Source organism: Ranitomeya imitator, chromosome 9 (genome assembly GCF_032444005.1).
Source record: "Ranitomeya imitator isolate aRanImi1 chromosome 9, aRanImi1.pri, whole genome shotgun sequence".
NCBI classification, from domain to species: Eukaryota; Metazoa; Chordata; class Amphibia; order Anura; family Dendrobatidae; genus Ranitomeya; species Ranitomeya imitator.
The window spans coordinates 33,840,346-33,861,982 of record NC_091290.1 but is presented as its reverse complement, the minus strand read 5'-3'; the positions used below and the strand labels follow the sequence as shown (position 1 = coordinate 33,861,982).

Here is a 21,637-nt window from a genome sequence, read left to right as displayed (position 1 = left end):
GCTGCCTATAAATCCATGGATAGAACAGGAGCCTAAAGAGTTAAAGGTAATGAAATGCTCCCAATTTGGAGCTATATCTGCTATAGGGGCTAGTTGCTAAATGTCACATACACCAGTGAATCACAGTAAATAGGCAGGTATACGAAGTACAAAAATTAGTAGGGAGGTTCAAAATCCTCAGTACAATACCTGCTGAGAGACTGGTGCTGCGAAAATGTGCCGTCAGAGCAGCTGCTGCTAGGGGTCCAGATTCTCTTTTTCTGGGTAGAAACTAAGCAGAAACTTAAACGTTTTGTGGAGTTTGAGATTTGGAGTATTTCTGTTCCAAAAATTCCTTGACGTTCCCCATGTGGCCATTGTCTTTGGAAGGGTTGCGTGCACATAGCCTAATTTTTTCCTCACCGAAATAAGAAAACTAGTTCTCCATAGATTCATGTTTCAGAGTGAATTTCATAGCAGTTTCTAGTAAAATAACCATTGGGAATTACATATGAACTTCTGTGACTCAATCCCCACAGCTGATGTGTGACATAGCCTGATAGGTATATGTACTTTTGAGGTTCACGCTCTTAGGTAGCCGCTTGGATACAAGTGGGTTTCATATCAAACAATATAGGATGTAGTTTATTGTCCATCATAAACTTTACAGCTTCTTCAGTATCCATGGATAACATAAACAGTCCTTTTCTTCAGGTAAAATGAAACAAGATAAGTGTAACAGCCTCACTAGCTTCGATATTCCCAGCAGCAGCTCACATTCACATTAAACGTGTTCACCAAACAAACACCTCTTGTTGTCTCCAGCACACTTCTCTTTGCAGCTAACCAGCAGCTCTGCCTTTCTTCTGTCTCTACTCCATCCTTACTGCTGAACGAACCCAGCTGCTGTTATTAGACCTGCAAAGCCAGGATTGGATAATATATATACTACACCTGGAGTATGAATATGATATATACTACACTCTAGTGCACAGGAGGAGAAGCTCAGTCTTCACTTGCATTGAGCAAGGCTGTGTTAAGTCTAGTCAGCACATGACTGCATGTATGCAAATCATATACTTGTGCATGCAATGCATGCGATGTGAGGATTCACAAGTCTGCAGTCACATAGAGCGGCTGCAGACTTGTATCCTAAGTCAGAACAGCCCTTTTTTCCCCTGGGCCATAAGAGCATGTTAGTAGAAACAAACTACTTTTCTAGTTGCTAATCCATGCTTTTCTTCTTGCCTTTTTGCCAGGCCTGCAGAGTAGTCACACATTATTTAGATTTTTTTTTTCATGCAGATTATAGATATTTCTCCACTTTTACCTTCGGGGCTGTTAGTAGCTGCATCCTTAATCCGGTACATGTCATAGGCTGCAGGGTAAAGTAAGTGAAAAACATGTGTTGGCTGCCTGTTCCTTTATCTTCTGGATCCTCATGAAAGGTTTCTTCTGATTTCTTGGATTTGAAAGAAACAAGAACTGCAGGTAAGTCACAGAATTGTTGCTTATATCAATGTTTGTAGCAGAGAATCTGAACATTCCGTTGTTTCTTTTGTCGTACATGAGATTACTATGGTCGCGTTTTTTCGGCTCTGACTGTGCTTAGCAGACAAAAGTTAAGGGATTAGCCTTATAAGTTAAATAAACTTTAAGCAAAAAATAAAAGTATAATATGAGATTATTTGTGTAGAACAGTTTATGGCGTTTATAGAATACAAAGTCATTTCAAATAATGTATATTTCAGGGCATCATATAATCATGGGAGTCACATTTAGTGGAGGTAAGGAACCTTTTTATGTGATACGTTAGATTGTCATTTTTCTTACTACTTATGCAAATTGTCTCTCCAGAGAGGATGAGAACTAGAACTCTAGCGCCACCTATTGGAAGTAGCGAATCCTAAAACTCAATGTCGACCCTTTAACGAGCCTTGTCACATGACTTAGGATAATAGCCAAAGCAGAATCTCAATTTTCAGACATTGTGTTTCGGGGTATTGCCCCTCATCAGTGCAAAGTGGAGATCTGGTTTGGCTGTGTGAGAGGCGATTATTTTTAGGCGTATTCTTACTTCAACATACTATGTTAGTTTAAAATATTCCTTAGTTTTTTTAAAGGAAACTTCTCATGTAAAATAACTCTTAATCTGGAGATTTGGGGTTAATCTGTAGGTCAAAATGGCGTTCTGACACCGTGCGGTGCCGGGACTGAGAGCCCCACTGCCGGGAGGAAATGAACTTTATTGTCCCCCAGTAGCGTCACTCTGAGTCAAGGGCACGGTTTCCGTCACCGCTCAAAGCATAGGGAGTGGCGGCTGTAACCACGCCCCCAGCACTGACTGACAGCAGCTCATCATTAGGACCAGCTGTCAGTCATTGCCGGCATCGGCCTATGACTGGAAGTTGGACGCTGGTGGTAGGAATAAAGTTAATTTACTCCAGAAAAGACGGGCTCTCAGTGCTGCAGGTGCAGTGTCAGGACACTATTAACTTGTAGATTAACCCCATATCTGCAGGTTTATAGCGTTATTTTACATGATGGGTTCCCTTTAAGGCTCATTTATCTTACAGGGAATCTGTCGGCATGAGATCATATTGCTCTCTGATAGACAATATCATCCACAACTTTACTTCTGCAATCTATTGGTCCATTGCTGCAAGATTGCTGTTTTAATCCACATGTAAATGAGGTTTAAGTGCTCTGGGAGTGTCAAAGCACTTCCCAAACCTCTGTCTCTTTTAGGTTTATTCCCCACCTTCCTCTGCTTACCTGATAGCTTATTGACTTGACCTATTAGTCAAGCAGAAGAAGGTGGGGATAGGTGGAGAATAAAACTGGAAAGGCAGAGGCTTGGCAAGTGCTTTGACACTCCCAGAGCACTTAAGTTTAATTTGCATAATAATTGAAACAGTGATTTTTCAGATCGCATTAAGGGTGGTTTCACATTTGCGGGTTTTTTTTTGCGTTTTTGCTGTAAAAAATGCAAAAAAAGCATGCGTTTTTTCCCCCTATATTTAACATTTTGCAACGCATGCGTTTTTTCTGCATGCGTTGTGTTGCAGAAATGCAACATGTAGTATTTTTAGCTGCGTTTTTTTGCTGCAAAAAAAGCATGCTTTTTTTTGCGGCAAAAAAACGCATTGCTGTCTATGTAAACGCATGCGTTTTTAACCACATGCGTTTGCATGCGTTAAAAACGCATGTGTTTTTTTTTTAAAAAACAAAAACACACACTGATAAACCACCCCACACCATAAAATTGATAAAGGGATCCTACCCCTAACCCTACCCGTACCCCTAACCCTAACCTTACCCCTAACCCTACCCCTAACCCTAATCCCTTTAAGGTTAGGGTTAGGGTTAGGATCCCTTTAGGGTTAGGGTTAGGATCCCTAACCCTAACCCTAGCTCTTTCTGTTTATAGTGGGTTTTTTACTTTATTTTGATGATTGGCAGCTGTCACACATTTATCTGCATGCGTTTAAAAAACGCAAACGCAAGACAAAACGCATGTAAACGCGTCAAAACGCTGCGTTTTTTTCACCACATGCAAAAATGCATGCGTCAAAAAAACGCAGCATTTGTACGCGTTAACATGCGTTTTTTCACCATGCGTTTTTTTTTTTTTTTTTAAACGCATGCGTTTTGAAACGCAAGTGTGAAACCAGCCTAATAAAGGTGTGGATGAGGTTATATAGTTCAAGAGGAAATGACATATAAACAGTAAGGGGAGGGGAGAATCGTGCTGACGAGTTCCCCTTCATTTTTATTAAAATATTGTGTCCCAAATGCTGTTTCTGTAAAGAAGTTTTTGATCAACATGCCGTTGAATATGCTAAACAGAGGGAAATTTAAAGGGGTTGTCCAGGGAATCAAAATATTTTTCAAAGGGTTCAGACTGGTGTAAAAAAAAAAAAAACTGTCTTTTTTTCAACCAATGTAACTATGATTGCATTGTTATTTTTTATTATTTATTAATCATAGTATTATTTTTCTTCTTTTAAGGAGTTCAGATATTTATTTTGCTGGTGTGGTTTGGGTTAAGCGTTGCTATGATCACAATAGGTAAAGTATGAATCCCACTATCATTATCCTCCGGTGTGCTTTAATGAGAGGGGATAACAGTAATGTATGGAAGGATCAAGGAAACTTTTTGGGTGTTTTTTTTTACCTATGTCACAGAAGACAATTAATGGTTTTTCAGTATTAAACAATTCCGAGTATAGTCCTTTATATAACTCATAGGGGAGTAACTATAATCAGCGCAGATAGCACGTAATGGGAATTATTGCCTCTCTTAAACATTAGAAGCCACCAGGATAATACTTGGAATATCGGAGGTGAGAGGCCCCGGTCTGGATATTTCTTTGTGGCCAGCAGCCTCGTTTTGCCTGGTGCATTTTCCGTCATGTAGTAATTAGTTTCTCTAAGGGCTCTTCCAGATTAGCAAATTTTCGGTCCGAGTGCGATACGACAAAAAAATCCGTTCACACTGGACCAGTGTTAGTCTAGGAGGGCCGTGAACAGGTCTGATTTTGCCCTCGGACAGAGACAGTCCAAGGAAAACATTGCTACATGCCCAAGTTTTATCCGATATTTAGAACGCACTCGGCCATGCAAGTCAGTGAGAGGATGGAAACCATCGGACTGCACTCAGATGACATCTGAGTGCAGTCCGATTGACAGAATAGAGAAGATGGAGCAATTTTTTTTTCTCCATCTTCTCCTCATCCTAGATAATCGGATCACACTATGCTGACACTCTGATCTGAGTTAGATCAGAGTGTCATTTGCATAATCAGCTCGATTCTCTCGGATGAGAAAATCTACGGCCGTCTTCACCTGCCCTAATCCAACCCAGTACCAATGTACAGCAAGCTCCACAGTGTGGACATTAAAGTCTGCTATTCTGGGTGGGATTGTTTTGATTTTATGTAGATTATGGATAATGGCAAGGCAAATTCTTGAGTATGATTAATGAAAGAAATGAGTTCAAAACACAAGGCACACCCATGTTCAAAAGAAATATGCATTAAGTGTATATATGTTAGCAAAGAAAGACATTTACGGTAAGTTGAACTTTCTTGGGTCACTGCCTCATTGCTGTACGGACGCGATCTTGCAATATTGCAAGAGCGGCTTTCACGTCCGTGTGGCAATGAGGCTGTGACCCAACAAAGTTCGACTTAAATGTCTTTATTTGCTAACATACAAAATAAATCCAAACTTTATCATCCAGTTCGCGGCCGGAAAGTCTGTATTGGTCTATTGCCATTGGCGACTGCACCACTGTATAACTCATGGGTGCAGTATGTCTTTGCTCTAATCTCTGACTACTTGCACAGAGCCTTCAGCTCTGCTGCTTGCAAACCAACACTGACTCACCCAACCCTTACCAGAAAGTTTAAATGGGAATTGTGGACATGGGCCACTTCCAAGACCCGGACTGGAGGGAGAGATCCATCCCACTACCTTCCTACAGCTTTCGCCAAAAATAAAAGCCAATGTCAGGTTTTCCTAAATATGTCTCGGTCAACTAGCTTGACCAAGTTCACACTCATTTTTATTTTGCGTTGTATCCACAGCTGTGGCTGTAATTACAACACCTCCTCAGCGACTTCAGTATTTTTCTATTCACATCCTGGGGGAAATATAACGACCCTTGTATATGGTTCCCCTCACTGCCTCACAATATATATTAATAATTTATATAACCTAGCAAAAAAAGCAAAAGGGAATGAACAAAGGAAAAATCAAATCATTATTTGTTAAAAACAGCATCAAACTATCAATTCTTTTAGGCACTTGCACACAGTTGTGGAATAAATTTGGCAGGGAGTTTTTCCGAACATCTTGGAGAACTAACCACAGATCTTCTGTGAATGTCGCTTGCACAAATCCAGGTCTTTTCATGCAATCCCAGACAGACTGGATAAGTGTCTGCCCGTTTTTCTTCATCATTGAGGACATCAAGAAATGGGCAATGTTGAGAATGTTAAACGCAGAGGTCAACCACAGAAACGTTGAAAGACACATCATGGTTACTTCCCTTTGAAATGGGAAGATGTTCAGCAGTGCCATCAGCTCAAAATTGATAGCAACCAGTGGGACCCAGTTACACGATTTTAATGTTCAAAGATTCAGGAAAACAAACCCAAACAAACAGCCAATGAAAAATAGAAAACAATTGCCATATTTTTTAGGAAGACATCAGCTAATTGACTAAAATACAACTTTGTGAAGAAAATGCTCACCGGCATTTTATATTTTTTATCGACCTGAAAAGTTGATACCGACAGACTGCAAATATTGGCATGATTGGCAATCCCATCGCGGTCCCTGACAGTTGATATTGCCACTAACGTTTAAACGTTGTGCGACAATATAAAACTTGGAAGTTTATATGGACCAGTAAAAACTCCTGTAAACAGGTGATGAGCTACTGATATAACTTGATGATCTTTGTGCACACAATGATCATATTACCTATCATTCTGTGTGCATAGGATTGTGGCCGAGGTGTCTAAACAGACCATTAATGACTCCCAATTGGCTTGCAAGTTGCCTGAGATTACAAGACACCCATTCCCATTGCTGTCTTTCAATGGATTTATGTATTATAGGTAAAAAGTACCAATACATGGCATCTCAAGGTATTAACAGGGAGAAATTTCTCACCAGTCTTCTAGAATATGACTCCACTTTGTACATACCAATGTAAAAACAAATTGTTTTATGATGTGAAGCGAAAACCAGGGGTGTAACAATCGCACAATGTGAGGATGATGATGTGACTGTAGACTTTTGGCTTAAGGCCGGACATTCCCTTTAAGCACTGTAAAGAATTACTTTCTATACTAAATATATTAATCCATTCAACAGACTAAAAAAAAACCAGTAAATTCCCAGGTTGTGAAGAAAGTTTGAATTTAGACTTATTTTTTTATTTAGTGTCCTTATTTAACATTCTCCAGCACTATTGGGTCTTCCCACTCCCTCAGGATTTCAGATACAGATATCAAACCCTGTTGCTTAATACAAAATTAGGGCTCAGACTAAAACCTCACTGACTGATAATTGCAAGGAAACTACCACAGTCTGGGATGGGGCCAATCTGAGCGCTATAATCCTGTGTACACCCATGAGAGTTCAGGTAATCCTCTGTAAACCTGAAGGTCCAATTCATTTTATTCACACCGTCTGTGATTGTCCCAATCTAAAAGGACAAAAGAGAGATTAGCACAACTCACGTGTTACTCAAGAAACTACCTCAACTGGATACAATTGTAGGAATCTCTCCATTCTAGGTATGCGGGAATTTGCATTTTAGGTATGTGAGAATATCATTTCTCATTCAGATGCATTGTTGAGAATCTTCAAGGATCTAAAAAATGAAGAGAAGCTGAACAATAGGATGTTCTAAAAAGGTATTAGCAAATCTTGATTGATGTCTAATCTTCCCCCCCGTGTTTCTAAATCTCCAATATTGGGATAGAAAGGACGTTACTTGTAATTTCGAAGTTATATTGGCTGCTAAATGATTGTTGGCACATTTGACACGCTAAACTTGTTAGACTTGTGTATAGAAGCCTCATTAATTATGTAAGTATTTCATGTAGATGGAAAGGAATGCTTCGAGGCAAATTAACATAGTGACCATTCCATTAGGGATCATCTGGAGCAGTACTATATATATATACACTGTATATGTATAAACTGAAACCTACTGGTAAATTTACGTGCATAACAATGGCATCTTAATTGAGAAAAAAAGAAAAGTGGGGGAGATTTACTACTGCTTGTGCGCTATGCAGGTGGTGCGGTGTATCCTTCCCTACTGCTTGTGCGCTATGCAGGTGGTGCAGTGCATTCTTCCCTACTGCTTGTGCGCTATGCAGGTGGTGCAGTGTACCCTTCCCTACTGCTTGTGCGCTATGCAGGTGGTGCGGTGTATCCCTCCCTACTGCTTGTGCGCTATGCAGGTGGTGCGGTGTATCCCTCCTTACTGCTTGTGCGCTATGCAGGTGGTGCAGTGTACCCTTCCCTACTGCTTGTGCGCTATGCAGGTGGTGCGGTGTATCCCTCCCTACTGCTTGTGCGCTATGCAGGTGGTGCGGTGTATCCCTCCTTACTGCTTGTGCGCTATGCAGGTGGTGCGGTGTATCCCTCCCTACTGCTTGTGCGCTATGCAGGTGATGGCGGTGTATCCCTCCCTACTGCTTGTGCGCTATTCAGGTGATGCAGTGTATCCCTCCCTACTGCTTGTGCGCTATGCAGGTGATGCGGTGTATCCCTCCCTACTGCTTGTGCACTATGCAGGTGATGCGGTGTATCCCTCCCTACTGCTTGTGCGTTATGCAGGTGGTGCGGTGTATCCCTCCCTACTGCTTGTGCGCTATGCAGGTGATGCGGTTTATCCCTCCCTACTGCTTGTGCGCTATGCAGGTGGTGCGGTGTATCCCTCCCTACTGCTTGTGCGCTATGCAGGTGGTGCGGTGTATCCTTCCCTACTGCTTGTGCGCTATGCAGGTGATTCGGTGTATCCCTCCCTACTGCTTGTGCGCTATGCAGGTGGTGCGGTGTATCCCTCCCTACTGCTTGTGCGCTATGCAGGTGGTGCGGTGTATCCTTCCCTACTGCTTGTGTGCTATGCAGGTGATGCGGTATATCCCTCCCTACTGCTTGTGCGCTATGCAGGTTGTGCGGTGTATTCCCTACTGCTTGTGTGCTATGCAGGTGGTGCAGTGTACCCTTCCCTACTGCTTGTGCGCTATGCAGGTGGTGCGGTGTATCCCTCCCTACTGCTTGTGCGCTATGCAGGTGGTGCGGTGTATCCTTCCCTACTGCTTGTGCGCTATGCAGGTGGTGCGGTATATCCCTCCCTACTGCTTGTGCGCTATGCAGGTGGTGCGGTGTATCCCTCCCTACTGCTTGTGCGCTATGCAGGTGGTGCGGTGTATCCTTCCCTACTGCTTGTGTGCTATGCAGGTTGTGCGGTGTATCCCTCCCTACTGCTTGTGTGCTATGCAGGTTGTGCGGTGTATCCCTCCCTACTGCTTGTGCGCAATGCAGGTTGTGCGGTGTATCCCTCCCTACTGCTTGTGTGCTATGCAGGTGGTGCAGTGTACCCTTCCCTACTGCTTGTGCGCTATGCAGGTGGTGCGGTGTATCCCTCCCTACTGCTTGTGCGCTATGCAGGTGGTGCGGTGTATCCTTCCCTACTGCTTGTGCGCTATGCAGGTGGTGCGGTGTATCCCCCTGTTGCATCAAGTAAATTCCTTGTTCTTCTCCTTACATGTCAAAACTAGAATTCTCCTACAACAATGTGTCTTGTAAGGGTATGTGCACACAGCATTAAGACACTGGTGGAACCGCCAAGTTTTCCAAGGCGAGAACACTTCAGGAAAACTCTGGCGGTTATTCTTCCGACGAGTATTTGCCAGCATCTCTTCGGCAGCTACACTTTTTCTATAGTTTCCAATCGAAGCCACCCAAAAACTGAACCAGATTTTAACTGCTTCAAGGTTTCTTAACCCTGTAAGAGTTTGTTCAGGACTGTTATATATTTTTTTCTCTGGGTCTAAAATCCAACAGACCGGTGCTAACAGAGGCAACTACCAGCTTATTCTACCCGGGGCTGGCTCAGAGCTGTCACCGGTAATTCAGCTGCTCCATGTCAACAGAGCAGCTATTCTTCTCCTAGGCTGCTCTGTCAACAGTGCTTGACTGCCAATGTCATGCTGATCGACAGCCAGCTCCCCGCAGTTAGGCCACAGAGATCCGGCTGTCAATCAGCATTGTGTTGGCAGTCATGCTCCATCAACAGAGCAAAGTGGATGAGAAGCCGCTGCTCTGTCAACATAATGTCCTCAGAAGCTGCTGAATTGTAGGCAAGAGCACTGGCTCCCATCAGCCCATCAGCTCCCCGCAGCACGAGCATTGGGTGCCATGGCAGGCAAGAGCCTTCTGAAGACCTCCATGGCTAACATTTTGATCTTTCTGAAGCTCAACTGGGCTGGTCTTTAGAGGAGAATGTCATTTTAAATTAAATGATCACTGGTTCAATTCCTTCAAGGGAAAGAAAAAATAAAGTAAGAACAATTTGAATCCTTCTCCTTTTATCATTGTATTAAAAAATGATTTAAATAATAAAAATAAAGATATTTAGTACATTCACATCCATTAAATAAAAATATAAAACAAGATAAATTTGTGCAATTAACGACATAGAGAGAAAAAAATCTAAACCTCAGAATTGCACATTTTTCCCACCACGCAAATCTTAAAAATTACAATAAATGGCAATCAAGGTATCAATAAATACATCAGCTGACCACACAAAAACCAATCCCTAACACAGGTCCATCAACAGAAAAGTAACAAAATTACTTCACCCAGAAAAATGCAACACAAACTTTTTTAAAAAAATTTTTTACACATTTTTAACCACTTTAATAAAATTATACATGTTTGGCTAGTAATGTAAATCGCACTCGCCTGGGAAGTCAGGTTTCCCCGTCATTTTTACTGCACGATGAAGACCCAAAAAATAATGGTTGAATCATATTTTTTTCACTATTTCATAACACTTCGATTTTTCTTTCCATATTTTCCATACATTGTATAGTAAAACGAATGGCATCATTAAAAAAAAAAAAAAAAAAAACTACAACCCGTTCCATGAAAAACAAGCCATCATAAGGGTGTGTCGAGAGAAAAATAAAAGTGACGGCTCTGGGGAAAAATGGGGGAAATAAATTAAAACACAAAAAAGAAAAATTGTGGGTTAATAAACAAAAATAAAGAAAAAATAAACTTGTAAAAGTCTTTAAAAGCGCAATGTTTATCACAGTGGAAGATTCTGTATCATAAAATTGTCACATCTTTGGATTACCTAGTCCAAGTCTCCTCTTTGTTGGTTTACACTGTGCCTGAAATTTGCTCCAAAGTTTGCCGCTTTTTTTTATTCCTGCTAATTAGGCTCTACCCCTTTTCCAACTAGGCACCCCAAGTTTTCAGTGATCTCATACCCCCCTAACAGAGAAAGTGCAAGACGTGTCTAGTATTTACATATCATTAAAAACTCTGAAAATTCCGCCGAAATTTTGTTAAAATCTTCTGTGCAATTTTATACTTTTTCTAGATGGTGGTTTGATCACTATAGGACCATTGGAGGCCAAAAGGACACTTTTTACAGATAATTTCCAAGTCTTGAATACTGCAAATTCATAAATCCCCCATGCTGCCTGTGCATTTTTTGGAAAGGATCATGATGACAAACCCCATGCTGCCTGTACATTTTTTGGAAAGGATCATGATGACAAATTTTTACATAAGCAGAACTAAAAAAAAAAGTAAATAAAAAGAAGCAATTTCAGTAGTTATTATTGTATCCACTGAGTAGAACCCAAATCTGCAAATCAGAGCTCAACCCATACTGTTGTTGTATGCAGGCAGTGTCGGATTGGGGTGCCGAGGCCCCACCAGGAACATCAACTCCAGGCCCCCACTTTTCAGCTACATGCAAATATGACTTTATTCTCATTCACATATTTTCATCGCAATAAACTGGGCTGATTTTTGAATAAAAAAGATGCTGCCTTTGTACATAGTCTTGCACTGCTTGTATAAGACGGTGGTGGCCCACCGGAGGATTCTCCTGTTCTCCTGTGGGCCAGTCCGAGCCTTTATACTTGTATCTACACACAACCGCACCCATGGCAACTTTATATTCATGCCTAGGAAAGTTCTTAATTACCACACAGTGCGGCCTCTTTACAAGGTCACATCCAGGGCATCAAGGTGCAGTTTTAGGCCATGCTTTCAGTATTTCATCAGTATTTTACATCAGTATTTGTAAGCCAAAACCAGGAGCGGAACAATCGGAGGAAAAATATAACAGAAACATATGCACCACTTCTGTATTTATCACCCACTCCTGGTTTTGGCTTACAAATACTGATGTAAAATACTGACCAAATACTGCTAGTGTGAATGTGGCCTAAAACCTTATAGAAACCCTTCCGGACGAGTGTAAGTTGTTGTGGCTGCAAAGGGACCGACTCCATATTAATGTCTATGGATGTAGAATAGGAGGTCATGAAAACTCCTGTGGACGTAATGTGAACCTATAATGTCCATATAGTGGATTTTTTAAGCATATTCCATTATGTAAATTGATTAATAAAATAATTAGCAATTAATATTTTTTTTCTAAATTAATGTTCCAACAGGTGTATTGTACAAGGATGAATGTCCTCTGAATCCACTGATTCCAATTTACTTAATAGTGTCTGGAGCCAGTTACTTACTGACCATCCTACTGCTGCCATTAAAAAATTGTTGCCGCCAGTTATGTGCAGTATTGGAGGGGTTTCTATTAATATTTATCATTTGTTGGTTAATTGCTGGTAAGTATCACAGCAATTTCACCCCGAGTGCTGATACTTATCATTTTGTGCCTTTCTCCTGTGAACAGTACAGCCTTTATAGGTAGTCTGGGTTTTGAAGCTTAGGGCGCCTATTTTAGATAATGTCAGTACTTCTGTTGTAGATATATATGTATATATATATATATATATATACATATATATATATATATATATATTCTGGTTTTAGATTAGACGCAGCTCTTATTGCAGTCGGTCATCATTTAGTCTGTAAATATTAAAGTAGATGATAACAGATTTCACTATACAAATTGCCAATGATAAGAAAAAGATTCCTTAGACCTGATAAGGCTGATTTGCTTATTATGCAAGTCCTGGCTCTATAATCTGACAGCTCCTCAATGTCCCTCCTCCCTGTTGACATCTCACACTGCTCAGTACAAGCCGCAGTTGTCGGTCAGGCTCGGTGAGTGGAAACTGAATATATTTAAACTCATAAGCTCTCTCGTTCTATTTCTGGACTCATAAAATGCTTATTTTGGCATCAGAATTATGCAGTCATTCTAGTGTCTCATCAGGACTAAGATCTATTTAATCATGTATGCCATTTCCATAGTGGAATTTGGTGACACATCTGCTGAAGGTTGGAGGTGTGAAGACATCATTTGTAAACCATGTTTCATTCTTACCAGTTTATACTTGTCATTCGGCCCAAGGAGTATTTGCAGTTTTAACATCTGCATGCACATGGGTTCAGGAGCATTAGAGGGGTTGTCAGGCTTTCACATTAGTAGGTGAGCGGCGCTGTCGGGGCGTAAGCACGATTACACTCAACATGATTACGACACATGCATGATACCTGTCGATTGTGTGCGCATCGTAGCAGATAGGGAGTGTGAATATCTGATGACACATGCATGACACCTGTCGATTGTGGGCGCGTCCTGGCAGGTAGGAAGTGTGAATATCTGATGACACATGCATGATACCTGTCAATTATGCTCGCGTCCTGGCAGGTAGGAAGTGTGAATATCTGATGACACATGCATGATACCTGTCGATTGTGTGCGCTCCCTGGCAGGTAGGAAGTGTGAATATCTGATGACACATGCATGATACCTGTCGATTGTGCGCGCATCCTGGCAGGTAGGAAGTGTGAATATCTGATGACACATGCATGATACCTGTCGATTGTGCGCGCGTCCTGGCAGGTAGGAAGTGTGAATATCTGATGACACATGCATGATACCTGTCGATTGTGCACGCATCCTGGCAGGTAGGAAGTGTGAATATCTGATGACACATGCATGATACCTGTCAATTATGCTCGCGTCCTGGCAGGTAGGAAGTGTGAATATCTGATGACACATGCATGATACCTGTCGATTGTGTGCGCTCCCTGGCAGGTAGGAAGTGTGAATATCTGATGACACATGCATGATACCTGTCGATTGTGCGCGCATCCTGGCAGGTAGGAAGTGTGAATATCTGATGACACATGCATGATACCTGTCGATTGTGCGCGCGTCCTGGCAGGTAGGAAGTGTGAATATCTGATGACACATGCATGATACCTGTCGATTGTGCGCGCATCCTGGCAGGTAGGAAGTGTGAATATCTGATGACACATGCATGATACCTGTCGATTGTGTGCGCTCCCTGGCAGGTAGGAAGTGTGAATATCTGATGACACATGCATGATACCTGTCAATTCTGCGCGCGTCCTGGCAGGTAGGAAGTGTGAAAATCTGATGACACATGCATGATACCTGTCGATTGTGCGCGCGTCCTGGCAGGTTGGAGGTGTGAATATCTGATGACACATGCATGATACCTGTCGATTGTGTGCGCACCCTGGCAGGTAGAAAATGTGAATATCGGATGACACATGCATGATACCTGTCGATTGTGCGGTCGTCCTGGCAGGTTGGAAGTGTGAATATCTGATGACACATGCATGATACCTGTCGATTGTGTGCGCGTCCTGGCAGGAAGGAAGTGTGAATATCTGATGACACATGCATGATACCTGTCGATTGTGCGCGCATCCTGGCCGGTTGGAGGTGTGAATATCTGATTTTCATCATAACCTTGGTTTTCCTCTTTATATTGCAGGTAGCTTTTGGGTATTTTCCATTCATCTGGTATATCCCTTCCTTTGCAATACTGTCCTCTTTCAGTTTTCATTTGGCGTTCTGGTTTTCCAGTATATATACGTTGTTATAGTCTCTGTTACATTGGTGCTTGTTATCTGTTTCACTGGATTCAAGGTGAGTTATTTGCACTCATTTTCGAGGGGTTGCCCACTACCCTATAACATTCCCCCGTCTGTCCAAACAGCTCAAGACAAGCATATTTGTCATTGCCTTTTACTATATTGCACGCGTACAAGCCGGAATACAGTTACCTTAATGTGACTTTCCTTCCGTTCCGCCTTTCTTCCAGACTATGGATTTGGACAGGCGATCAACAACTCTTCCCACACTCTACTTGCAAAGGTGTGTGGTGATGATCCGACTAATTCCGGAGGGACTGATGGAACGGAAAGTCATTTTAGCTTTTATTCCCTTTCAAAACATCGTGCAATCAATAATTAACAATAATAAAGATACAGAGACCAAAAAATGAAAAATTAGATAAAGCAAAAAAAGTGGCCTATTTTTGCTAAATAAGTAAATAAAAGTCAAAAGGAAACCAAGTTTTAGTGTCACTGAGCCGTGAAATAAAGCTTGGGAACATCCGTAGCAAGGGCCGGGGTTAGGGCTCATTCAGACGCCAAAGTTTTTGTAGGCGAGTTCTATCTATGGTTTTCACAGACCAAACTCATACCTATTGTATTTGATGTAGCTGTTCACCTGTCCTTGTTTATTTTGCATAATTCACAAAGACATCCATTTTGATCCGAGTCTTCACTCAAACTCTCCAATGTAAGTCTGAGTCAGTGAAAAAAAAAATACCGGGTGTATGACCTGGCTTTAGATTAGAAGCCGCACATATAATGTTATAATGTAATGTGATAATTTATTCTACAAATCTTAAAGTAGAATATAAGAGATTTCTCTACACGAACTGCCTACAATAAGAAAAAGATTCTTTGGACTTGATAAGGCTGGTGTACTTACTATGACAGTCCTGGTGAGAATGGCTCAATGGTCTGTTTTGAAAAAATTAATTCTCTTTCCTCCTCAGCGACCCTCCTCCCTGATGCTGCTGAGCTCACAAACTGCTCAGTACAAGCTGCAGCTGTCAGACAGGCTGCATTAGCAGAGACTGAAGAAATGTCAATTCTTGAGCTCACTCATTCTATAGCTAGACTCATAAAATGATGATTTATGCATGAGAATTATGCAGTTGTTCTAATGTTTGATGTCGTTGAGCAGTGAAACAAAGCTTGGGAACATCAGTAAGAATAGCCAATGTTTGGGTTCATTCAGATACCAGATTTTTTGGAGATGAGTGCCATCTGTGTGTCATTGGGATACCGTGACAGAGTGGGGTCAGACAATCACAGCGCCTGGAGACATATGCACCTGCAGTTGTTAGAACAGCTTCACTGTCCTATTAGCAGTTCTGACCTTCTTGGTTTCTTCAAGGGTCAAACTGCTTAGTTGGACTTCTGGAGTTCTCTGTCTTATTGTATCAGCTGTTCTGAGTTGGTTACTCCCCGCAGGTTTAAGAATCCTCTTTCCTTGCCAGTGATAGCTTACCACTTCCTGGTTTGGAGTTGAAGGAGAGTTCAGAGTTAGAAGCAGGTGGGTTAGAGTTGTTTTCAGGAGATTTCTGCGTGGATTTGGTTTCTGTATGTTTCTTCTTATCCTCTACCGATTTGGGTTGTCTCACCTACTTCTTCCTTGATTCCCACTCGGTCATATTTTGTGTGTAATTGTATTATTGTGGTTTTCTTCTATACCTGTCTGCTGTTATCTAGTAGTAAGAAATAGGTTTGTGCTCAACTGTTAGCAATAGATGGTGCTCTGAAGTAAGACGTCCGTCTCAACTAGACCTTTAACAGGACTCCTGTAACAGGGGTCTCTCACAAGGATCCTTGAGTTCCCGATTCACAGATTTACCTTGATAAAGGCCCGAATGGCCGAAACGTTGGCTTGTTTGTTCTTCTGTGAACACATGAATCTTTTTTTAATAAATCTCATATATTTATTTGACTTGCTATTTTTGTGTGCCGAAGTAGTTTTTGGAGATGTTTTCCCCTGTATGTCAGGTTTGTGTTATTCCATACACTTCTGTCCCATGCCTCCCTATGTGGGGCAGGAAACTGATAAGTGTTCATATAGGAGCATAGCGAGGCACGAGACCCTGGCATCCCCACCATCAGGGGTAATCTGGGGGATAGGGATAGTCTAGGGTCCTCCTAGCTTGAGGGACAGGGTAGGAGCCCTTCGTCCCTGGAAATCCTAGTACAATAACATGACACTGTAGCGGATAGAACTTGAGAAAGCTTAAGAAAAGTTCACAATTTTTCTTTTTTCATCCAAGAAAAACTAACGAAAACTTGACACGCTGACCAAAGTCTGGTGACATTCTGATAAAAAAAACTGGTGAAACTCAGACCATTTTTTTGCGTACGAGAAGCATCACTGACGCCTGAATGTGCCCTTTCCAAAGTATCCTAAACTCCTCAGCCCTAAAGGGTGTGAATATCACTAGTTGCAATACCCCAAACGACCCAGTAGAGGGCGCAAGAACTGTCATATTCCGAATAAACAAATTATGGTGACTCACCGTGAAACAATATGGTAAAAAGACGATTAATCACAATTCAGCCTTAACCTTTATTTCTAACCAACGCTTATAAAAACAAACTATCAAATAAAGAAAAACACAAGGATGTTTTTAGCCCTAGTCACACATTTATTATTTCTGTACGTCCATCAATTAAGTCTTTTAAAACAAGCTTAATCCTCCTCTCGACAGGATCGCACCATCAGTAAAGGGTGTGGTGGAAATCTCATACAGCAGCGAGGAGTCACTGCTGATCCTATTTTACAGAAGATATGTGGAAACGCTCTGAATACATTATAATAATCATACGCTGCCTGAGTGCAGAATATAAAACAGACATGTAATGGATTTAATGGATACGTATACAAGTGCATTAAGAGTGACAGCGTGATGTGGCGGCATTTCTGCTTTATTTTATATTCAGCAACATAGAAAATTACAATGAAAATTCCCTGGAATATAAACATCACGTGTCGGCTGAAACGTATCATTGAAATTGTTCATGGACAAAACGGATGGAAAAAAAACTACATAGGCATAAAAATCGGAAGACAATAGGAAAGGAAAATCGTATTTTTTTCTGGATGATTTTTCATACGCACGTCTATTAAAAATCCATCTGATTTTAATCCAGAAAAAACTTTTCTTTTCTCACTTGACATCCGTGTGCAATCCGTTTTTTGTTACCCCGCAGCTATTAATCATTTACATTTTCCTATGATATAGAATTGCAATGTACCTGTAAAAATTGGATAGTTCCGATTTTTTTTTTTCTCACACCTATCCAATTTTTTTGTGAAAGTGAAGCATGATGCAATTGTTTTTTCAAAGACTGACCGTCACTTCCAAACAGAGACCAGGTGTGAACAGGTCTATAAGACTATCAACCTCCATATATAATTAACAAATAAAGTAGGACTCTGTAGCGCTATAGGATGCAAACATGAAATATATAAAATTGGAATTGCATTGCTGCACTACAAAATAGAAAATGAAGATACTTGGGGCATAAATTGGCCAATTCATGTGTGCCCAGCAGCTACGTCAAGGCGATCTTCTTTGCTGTGGACCTCTGATCAAGCACTTCACCCATCAGCCATCAGCCTATGGCAGTTGTTTTAATTACAGCAGGATCCTGTCTACCCATCTAAATGTACCGTAGGCTATTAGCACATGAGAGAAGACACATTAGGAAGGGTCCCCAGCAAAGAAGATCGCCTTACCATGGCTGTTGGGCATTCATGAATTGGCCAATTTATGCGCTAAGTATCTTCATTATTTTTTTCTATTTTCTAGTGCAGTAATGCAATTCCAATTTCATATATTTCATGTTTCCATGCCATAGTGTTACAGAGTGCTACTTCATTTGTTAGACAGATTCTGTCAGTGAAAAAAATGGGTCATCGGCACTGCCCTCATTAAATAACATTTTACCGAGTGCTATCCGATTTAAAAAAAAATCGGATCGCACTCGTCTGATTTATTCTGCTGTGTGCGCAAGTTCTAAAGTTTTTTTTTTTTAGTCTTTTCATTCTAAAAGACGCCTGAAAAATCACTTGCAAACCCCTACCTATTAATTAATATAGTAAAACCACATTGCCGTTCATACGTTCAGTCTTTTGAGTGTTTTTGCATCATTTCAGTTTGTAAAAAAAAAAAAAAAGCCTGGCTTGAGGAAGGAAAGTGGACGTCCTTTCTCTAAAGCGGCTCCAAATTAGGTACCGCCCAATCAAAAGGCTGCAAAAACACCACGGGACAAAACTTTCTAAAAACTTTGCAAAGAAGAAGAATTTTTGGAAACCGTTTCCACTTAAAAATTCATCCTATTTGACCATCCTAAAAAAACTCTGTGTGCACATACTCGTTCCATTTCGTACGTCAGCGTTAATGAGGAGCGTGCAAGAATAAGAAGCATCGAATTCGTTAAGAGCCGCACACAACTTAATCAATTCGGTGCATCTTATCAGTAGCGTCTGCCTCGCCGCCAGAAATTCTACTCTGGCCGGTAAACTCATCAAAAGTGGCACAACTTATGAAAGAAATGTACTCTTTGACTAGAGAATATTTCTTGCGGTGGCACACTGCAGCTGAAAAGTGCACTAAGTCATTAATGAATTTGGCACATTGCACTATTTATAAAACGCCGGTCTTGATACAATCGAGTTCCATACGTTCCGTTACACAGCAGGTTCCGATACTTTACTATGACACTTACTACTTACAGTAATCTCGAAAGTAATGATTACGAGGATACGTGCAGTAGTTTTATTTATAGAGAAAGATTTAGGCAACATAAACTGTGATCCGCGCGATTTGTGTTACCAGATTAAATGGGAGACCGGACCAAAAACTGTCTCAAGGACCAGCAATATCAAATACTCGGCTCTTCGATGCTGAGTGATGAATTTACTGTATGTGATGTAATCAGTAATTTGGCTGTTTTTGCTTTATTTGCAGAGCCTTACTAAAGCCTCTCTCATCTGAGCACAAAAGAAAGAAGAAACTGGAATGCGTGTCATCTCATCCCTTCACAGAAAGAATGTTTCATGGAGATATAATCTGTAATAAATTCATAAATCACTATAACGCAATGGAGCTTTCCTGGTCATTATGTGCTTCGAACGTGAACGCCCCTTTTTTTTTTTTACAAATTAGATAGGATACAATGCATTTCATGTGTTAGGACATGTGCACACAACACCTTTGTTCCCTCCAGCCAAGTTTTTCTAGGCAAATTCACTTTGACAAGACTCTATTTTCCTGAGCGTCTTTCCTGGGGTTTTTTCTGGCTTTTCTGCCATTGCTGTTTTTTCTGTATTTTACACTATATAGTAGCGAAGAATGAACATGTCACTTCTTAATAATCGCTTCACATTTTCCGATACCTGAAGCCAACAAGAGACGTAACAAAAGATGGAACACGAGCGCAGAAAGTCACTTTGATATGTTCATTTTTAGCGACGTTTTTTTCTAAGCGAGTTCCACCTGAAAAAGACATTGTGTGCACATGTACTTATTCTTTAGATAAAGACACGACACTTTTTGTGCTTTCACAATTTTAAGACTATTCCTACCATGTACGTTCGATATTATTTATATAGTACCAACACCTTCCTCTGCCTCGTCCATAAATTAATATGTCCAGAAAATTAAATGGACATTGATGATGTCACGAAGTGTCTGTCCTAGCGTGACACGACCCGACGAGTGGACGGTCACAAAACGGCGAAACACACAAGGGTACACAGGGGACACTTTAACAATGGTGGGCCCTGTCGGTAGGGAACAGGAAATGGACACCTCCTGCACTCACCTGAGGATGGGCCCTGCTCTTACTAGCGTCCCTATATGGGTTCTTTCACCCCATCGCCGAGCAGGATACCTAGTCCCTCACTTGCCCTACTCCTATCCCTAAGTAGGGAATTGGCAAGTGAGAGCACTGGTCCCACTGCTGCACTAATACAACACAGGGGAAGTTACAGACAACAAAGGGACAAAGCAACAATAAACTCCACACTTAGCTTTCTCTGCAGCAGAGTAAGGCACCAGATATCAGTATTCAGCTGAAGAACTACTATACCAGCAACCTCCAGTCTTCAGCATGGTTGGTATCTAAAAGGACTTGTATAGCCAACAGTCAGCTAATGAATCAGGTGACCTTTTGAAGGAAGGTGGAAATGGTCACTACCTGCATAAGCAAACAAGGCAGCAAAGTAATTACACCAGCGGCCACTGGGGGGGAGAAAAACTGCATTAACCCCCCCTTGAAACCTTTATCAATTTTATTTGCCATGAGTAGAATGAAATTTCTTTAGGAAGTATTGTAATAATATGAAGGCATCCAGGATATGTTCAGTCATCACAAGTTCATCTGAACCTGTAATAGCCGGGTGATCTGAAAATCTAAAGGTAATGGGTGGGGGCTAATTAAAAATAAAGCCCCCCATGTATTTTAGAATTTTAGACAGCTGTTGGCCAGTCGTTCAACCGGCAGTTATCTCACCCAACCTTGCCATAAACAGGAACACTCGCTCAGCCAAACGCTCCTGCGTTCTCCATGAGAAAGCTGCTGACAGTCATCTCTGGCGGTGGCTTTTATCTGTGACAACAAAAGGATCTGCAGACCTAAATTGGACACAACAGATATTTTTCTCCCTTCATATGCCGGGGGAAAGAAATCAGGGGCCACCAGAAATCAGGGGCCACCACACATATTAGCATGTTGGACTAACTCATTGATATCGACAGGTTTGGTCAACGTTAGTCTTATCTGTATGGGGGCCTTAAGGCAGAGCAGTGCAGCACCATCTGAAGGGGTATTCCCATGTCCAAGATCCTATCCCAATATGTCGTAGGTGTAATAATAATATTAGCAAATACCTTCAATTAGAAGTGTAGTATAGTTCTTCTCATTAGCTATGTTGCTTAAACCATGTGCAGGGCGTTGCAGTAGCTTAGGTATCCATGGTTGCGACCACTCATATTGTCAGTTAGTTGATAGTGATTGTAACCATGGATTTCTA

At 41.3% G+C, this 21,637-nt stretch overlaps 1 protein-coding gene across 1 annotated transcript; it reads left to right on the top strand.

Annotated features, from left to right (window-relative positions):
- Positions 1-1,346: 1,346 nt before the first annotated feature.
- Positions 1,347-19,705, top strand: LOC138648757 (transmembrane protein 272-like). The gene is made up of 6 exons (XM_069738624.1): positions 1,347-1,470; positions 1,731-1,766; positions 3,991-4,050; positions 12,219-12,395; positions 14,490-14,644; positions 19,572-19,705. The coding sequence occupies exons 2-6, from the start codon at positions 1,745-1,747 to the stop codon at positions 19,596-19,598; spliced, it is 441 nt and encodes a 146-aa protein (XP_069594725.1). The 5' UTR covers positions 1,347-1,470; positions 1,731-1,744; the 3' UTR covers positions 19,599-19,705.
- Positions 19,706-21,637: the final 1,932 nt, after the last annotated feature.